The 6,131-nt window shown below is 65.3% G+C and overlaps 1 protein-coding gene across 1 annotated transcript in view; it reads left to right on the top strand.

Annotated features, from left to right (window-relative positions):
- The first annotated feature begins 4,167 nt into the window (after positions 1 to 4,167).
- EMIHUDRAFT_434920 (hypothetical protein) overlaps positions 4,168 to 6,131 on the top strand; it is a 3,467-nt gene continuing 1,503 nt past the window's right edge. The window contains exons 1-7 of the mRNA XM_005780242.1: positions 4,168 to 4,612; positions 4,893 to 4,931; positions 5,334 to 5,390; positions 5,512 to 5,558; positions 5,637 to 5,677; positions 5,766 to 5,852; positions 5,897 to 6,004. Of these exons, the coding sequence (XP_005780299.1) occupies positions 4,244 to 4,612; positions 4,893 to 4,931; positions 5,334 to 5,390; positions 5,512 to 5,558; positions 5,637 to 5,677; positions 5,766 to 5,852; positions 5,897 to 6,004 (748 nt within the window). The 5' untranslated portion in view covers positions 4,168 to 4,243. The remainder of the gene's footprint in view (positions 4,613 to 4,892; positions 4,932 to 5,333; positions 5,391 to 5,511; positions 5,559 to 5,636; positions 5,678 to 5,765; positions 5,853 to 5,896; positions 6,005 to 6,131) is intronic.

The raw sequence follows: 6,131 nt of genomic DNA, 5'->3' as shown, positions 1-6,131 counted from the left end.
CGACAGATCCGTCCGATCCGAGCCGTACGACTCTGCAGAGCTAGGAGCCCTCCGAGCCCTCCGAGCCCTCCGAGCCCTCCGAGCCCCCCGAGCCCGGTTCGGCGGCGCGCCCCTCCGAGCCCTCCGGGCACTCCATCCCTTGTGAGCCCTCCCGAGCCCTCACGAGCCCACCAGCGCCACCCTCGTGCCTCTCTGCCCTCTGAGCCCTCCGACCCCTCCGAGCTCTCCACCCCTCCCAAGCCCGCTCACGAGCCCTCCTACGCCTCGCTTTTGGCCAGCCCTCCCAGCCCCCACCCCTCCTGGGCCCTGCCGGCCTGACACCTCTACCGTAAAAAATTGTTCCAGTCTTAGCCAGCAAAAGGGAGCACACACGACTTAGCAAGTCCGCACTAGCGACTGCCACTCGCCTAACCATGCCTTGTCACAAGTGCTCTCTCAATCGCGTACAGGCACACACACTCCGCCTGTTCTCACCCAAACACTCTATCACACCCTTGCCTCCCTGCCAGAGCGAGCTAGATTCTCCCCGCCTCCCTCCCGCCTCTGCCGCGCGCCTTCTATGGACGTCCAGTGCAGCACCTAGGGGGAGAGAGGGGGTTTGCCCTGGTAGGGAGGTGGCGAGGCCGCGCACTGCAAACCCAGTGTGAGGAGTGGGGGAGCTGGGACAGGGCGTGTGCGCCTCTGATCTGTCATGGTCTAGTGGCCGATAGGATCCTCCCTTAGGCAGCGATGGCGGGTCGGGAGAGGCCCGAGTTCTCAGCCCGCCACTTACTGTCAGCCTCTCTGACTGCCCAGGGTCTCACCACGATGCCGCCCGAGTAGAGGGGGTAAGGTGTGTAGAGTGCGGCTGTGTATGGAACCTCTCTCTCCGTGGATCCCACCTGAGCCCACTCGCGGTGCGAAGGCTCCTAATGCGGCAACTGAGCCCGCAAGGGTGGGTCACTAAGGGGGAGGTTACGTTGGTTGATATGTTGTGTTGTGGCGTAAAGCTGTGCAGCGGCGCAGCGAGCCCTGCCGCGGCTCGTCGTCGAGACTGGTCGGTGGGTGGTGCCTGTAACAGCTGAGGCAGGGAGACTGCCTGTGAGTAGCGCAGCCGCGCGGTCGCCCGAGGAGTTGGGATGATAGGTGGAGAGACAGGTGCGACCGTACCTGGGTATGGCGCAGGCTGGTGGCTAGGGTTAGCTGGGCGCGCACGGCGAGTCCAGTCACATTGCCGCCCCGCAACAGCGATGTGAGTGGTCTCTCAGTGCGCGCTCTGCGTCCCTAGAACGTGGCGTGGCGTTGATGCTGAAGCAATAAAATTGTACTATATCAGGCAGTGAAGCGTTGGTCGTCAATTTTGCAAGCCGGCTTGCAAAGCCGTTCGGAGCGCCTGATTCGAGCGAGTGGAGGCAGGTTCGAGACCTGGTGGGGGGGTTTGGGGGGGTCGCCCGTCGCCCATCGGACCATCAAGGGATCCATCAAATCCATCGAATCTGTCGACATCTGTCGACAGCTGGCGCGGCTCACGCCGGCCGCTGCGCCAGAATTTTTTTTGTGCTGAGCACAGGGTTGGTTGTGCCGGGCCGCCCCCGCGAGAGAAACTCGTCAGTAAAACTCTCGGGCGGCCCGGCTGTCTGAGGCTGGCACGCAATGGCAAAAGCCCGCGGCTCGTCGCCAAGGAGTTACGAAGTTTTTTTTTGACACCTCTACCGGTGGAGGGCTTTAGGTCACGGTCCACACTCCCGCCCTCCCGACCCCTCCACACCCCTACAGCGGCACCCCTACCCCTCCCGCCGTTTTAGGGCCTCCTGACCCGCACTCGCTGTATGCCGCCGAGGGGCAGTTTTGGGGTGCTCTGTCCCACGCCCAGGGGGCTGCAGAAGGCGTCCGCAGCCGGGACAACCCGCCCCCCCAGCCGAGGCCGGTCGAAGCCCACTTGGGAGCAGCCATGAGGAGTCCTCTTGGTGCTCCTGGCGGCCGTTTGAACCTCGGGCGCGCGCCGATGGGGGGGGGGGGGGGTCTTGCTTGCTCCACACCGACGGCAGGCGTGGCCGATCCACCAACAGCTCTGCCCGCAGATCAGAAACGAGAAGAAGGCGATCAGATTAGCGGCGCGGCAGAAGGCCGCGCTGGGTGTGATAGAGTCCTTTGTGGCGGGGTGGAGGAGTCGCAAGAGCGCTGGAGCAGAGTGACGGCCGGAGTGTAGGTAAGCCGTAGTAACAGCCAGAGTGACAGTCAGAAAAAGAATAAATCCGGGCTGACTGTGACGGTGTGTACTTTTAGCTTACTGGGAGGAAAGGGGGGGGGGGGGGGGATGTTCTCTAGGCCCCAAAGGTCGCGTGGAACCTGCCCACCTCGGGGGGAGGTGGTTTGGCGCCGACGGACCGCCCTCTGCTCTCCACCACCCTCGCCCAGGGATCTACACTGCTGTCTCAAGGTCCGACAGGTTCGGCACCGGGCACCGCCTCGGTATACAAAATGCGCCTGCGGGCGGACCCTCACAGATCACAGATCACAACGACCCTCGGGTACAGCCGGAAGCTCCGACGTTCGCGGTCCGCGTCGCCTTGTTGCACCATGGCCACGCCCTTGCCAGACACGCCGCCGCCCACCCGCCTCCTCGACCTCCCCACGGAGCTCCTCGTGCGCGTCGTCTCTCGCTGCGACCCCCTCGACATCGCTCGCGCCGCGGCCGTCTCGCTGCTCTTCCACGCCTCGCTTGCGCTGGAGGGCATCCGCTTGTGGGCGCAAGAGCGCGGCTTCGAGCTGCCGGCGCACCGCCGACGGCTCTGTCTGGAGCTGGGGCTTTGGAGCCTGTGGCCGGCTGGGCCACGGCAACCAGCGGAACCAGTGGTGGCCGGAGAAGGTCGAGGCCTTTGCTGACCAGCGCGTCGTCGCTGTGTCGGCTGGTAACATCCACACCCTCGCCATCACCGCCGACGGCGCCGTCTGGAGCTGGGGCGGTGGAGTTGATGGCATGCTGGGTCACGGCGACACGCAGGACCAGCGGCAGCCGAAGAAGGTCGAGGCCTTGGCTGGGCGGCGCGTCGTCGCTGTGTCGGCTGGAAGCGCGCACAGCCTCGCCATCACCGCAGACGGCGGCGTCTGGAGCTGGGGCTATGATGGAGGCTTGGGCGGGCAGAACCAGCCGCTGCCGAGGAAGATCGAGGCTTTGGCTGGCCAGCGCGTCGTCGCCGTGTCTGCTGGATCCCGCCACAGCTTCGCCATCACCGCCGACGGCGCTCTCTGGAGCTGGGGCGATGGAGACTATGGTCGGTTGGGCCACGGCGACTGGCACCGCCAGCTGCCCAAGAAGGTCGAGGCCTTGGCTGGGCGGCGCGTCATCACAGCGTCGGCTGGAGAACGCCACAGCCTCGCCCTCACCGTCGACGGCGCCGTCTTTACCTGGGGCAAGGGTGAGTACGGCCGCCTAGGCCACGGAGAGGACCTGTCAGGAGAGTACTCTCACCTGGCAGCTCCAAAGAAGATCGAGGTGTGGTCTCCGGGGCAGTGAGAACAGCCGCCCTTCCTTCCTGGATCACGGCCGTGACTGCGTGTAGCCCCTCGGCCGCCTCCCCGAGATCGAGATGGGGGCGGGCTTCGCACGGCGGCCCCGGGCCTAGCGCGTCCTGCGCGTCTCGATGGGTCCCACGGGCGCTCGCGTCGTGAGTCGGCAGCACCGAGAGGTGACACGGCGTCCCGTCGCGGGACCCATCGAGTCAACTTGCTCCCGACTTGCTGGCTCATATACTCAACACGTGCCATGTCCGCCTTGCGTTTGTTTCATAACATCGAAGATTGATTGATTGATGGGAAGGCGAAACACAGTCCGACCAACGACTGGGAGTGAGTGAAGTATTCACACACACACACACACACACAACACACACACACACACACACACACACACACACACACACACACACACACACACACACACACACACACACACACACACACACACACACACACACACACACACACACACACACACACACACACACACACACACACACACACACACACACACACACACACACACACACACACACACACACACACACACACACACACACACACACACACACACACACAACGACTGGGACACCAACGCGGTGAGGCACGCTCAAAAAGAAGAAAACAGGTTCGGGGTGGAGGGGCCCTGGCAGAGACCGCCGACTTTGGGAAGGAGGAGGCGCAAGCCACAGCCGCCGCCGCCACAGCCGCCACACGTCGAGGCGCACTGACGAGCCCTGGCGCCATGATCCGCCAAGGCTACGGCACGCCGACGCTGGCGAAGCCTTCCAAGGAGTTTGTCAAGCACAAGCGGCAGTCTCTCTCGCCCGAAAACCGGCAGAGCTCTGCGTTCTCGCCGCCGTCGCGCGGGCTCGGACGAGCCTCGAAGGTGCCTCCGCCTAAGTCGCCTCACGGCGGTGAGGCCGCTATCTTCTCACGCAGTGTCTCACGCGGCGGGGAAATCGCCGCAAATGCCGCCGAGAGCGCCGGGTGCAACAACATCCCCGGGCTCAAGGGCATGATCAATGACATCTTCGACGCGGCCGACACAAACAAGGACGGCCGGGTTGACATCGACGAGAGCTACGTCCTCATCCTCAAGCTCTACATCAAGGTTTTACCAACCACGAGCCCTGCCGCCTCCGTCGCCACCTCCGCCGTCGCCACCTCTCCGCCGTTGCCACCTCCGCCGACACCGCAGTCAGCGTCGCCACCGCTGCCGCCTCCCTCGCCTCCCTCGCCTCCCTCGTCTACCGCGCCTCCCTCGCCTCCCTCGCCACCGCCTCCCATGCTGCCAGCACGCGCGCTCAGCGCCGCCGCCGCCCTCGCCTCCCTCGCCACCACATCCCTTGCTGCCAGCACGCGCGCTCAGCGCCGCCGCCTCCCTGGCGCAGGTGAACCGGCAGGCTCCCGTCAACCCTCCGAGCCGCGAGGTGAGACCCTCCTCCTCGTCCTCCTCCCCCTCCCCCTCTCCTCCCCTCCTCCTCCTCCTCCTCCTCTCCTCCCCTCCTCCTCCTCCTCCTCCTCTCCTCTCCTCCTCCTCCTCCTCCTCCTCCTCCTCTCCTCCCCTCCTCCTCCTCCTCCTCCTCCTCCTCCTCCTCCTCTTCTCCTCCCTGCTGCCACTTTCCTCCCCTGCCGGCTCTCCTGCAGCCTCTTCTCTCCCTACCGCCTCTCTCCTCCCCGCCTCTCTCCTGCCCGCCGCCTCGGTGCCTCCCCGCCACACACAACTCCATGCCATGCACCAGATCACCCGCCGCCGCGCGGCCAGAGTAGTAATTAACAGGTCTCCAAAGTCCTCGTGTCCACAGCTTAGTGACGGATGAACGAGTTCACAGGTCTCCGAAGTGCTCTTCCGCGCTGCAGACAACGACGGCAGCGGCCGGCTCAACAAGGCGGAGCTCCTAGACACTCCCTAGACACCTCCTAGTTCATGTTCTCAACAAGGCGGAGCTCCTCGCGCCGGCGTCGTCTCATGCTCTGGTCGCTCAGGCCACGCCCCATCGACTGCCGTAGGAGGAGTTCCTCGAGCTCGCGACGACGCTGCTGGGCCGCGCAGGCGCGTGCGCCCCTCTCGCCGAGCGCGTGCGAGGCCGCGTGTGAACGGCGCCTCTTCACGGCTGCTGCACGCCTGTGAGCAGGCCTGCGCGTCGCCGCGTACAAGGCAATCACCCTCTTGGCGGTGCGAGACATGCCGCGAGAGGGGCGAGCTTGCTGCCGACGGCGGCCTTCACCCCCCCCCCCTCCCCCTTCCCGCCCCTTGCGGTCAGGCGCCGTTTCTGGGCGCCTATTTGGCCGCCATGGCCTGCCGCAGCTACGCCGCCGCGCCGGGCGGACCCTAGGGGGGGGGTCGGCCGGTGTCAAGGAGCTCATTAGTTAATATTGAATAGTTAATCCACAGGCGGCGGAGGGGGGCCGCGGCCGCTGTGGGCTGCGTCCGTCGACGGGTTGCTTGCGGGGCTTGGGTCGGTGCTGCCTGACTCCGCGGAGGCGGCGGTCTTTAGCGAGGCGCGAGATAGAGCCGAGAGATGGCGGAGATATGGCCGAGATATGGGGAGATATGGCGGCGGTCTTTAGCGAGGCGCCTCTACTGCGCTGGGCGCGCTGGCGGAAGCCGTTGCTGCGCGAGTTGCTAA

The sequence above is a fragment of the Emiliania huxleyi genome (genome assembly GCF_000372725.1).
Source record: "Emiliania huxleyi CCMP1516 unplaced genomic scaffold EMIHUscaffold_22, whole genome shotgun sequence".
NCBI lineage: Eukaryota > Haptophyta > Isochrysidales > Noelaerhabdaceae > Emiliania > Emiliania huxleyi.
Note: the sequence above shows the minus strand (reverse complement) of the source record. Positions and strands in the feature narration are given on the sequence as shown.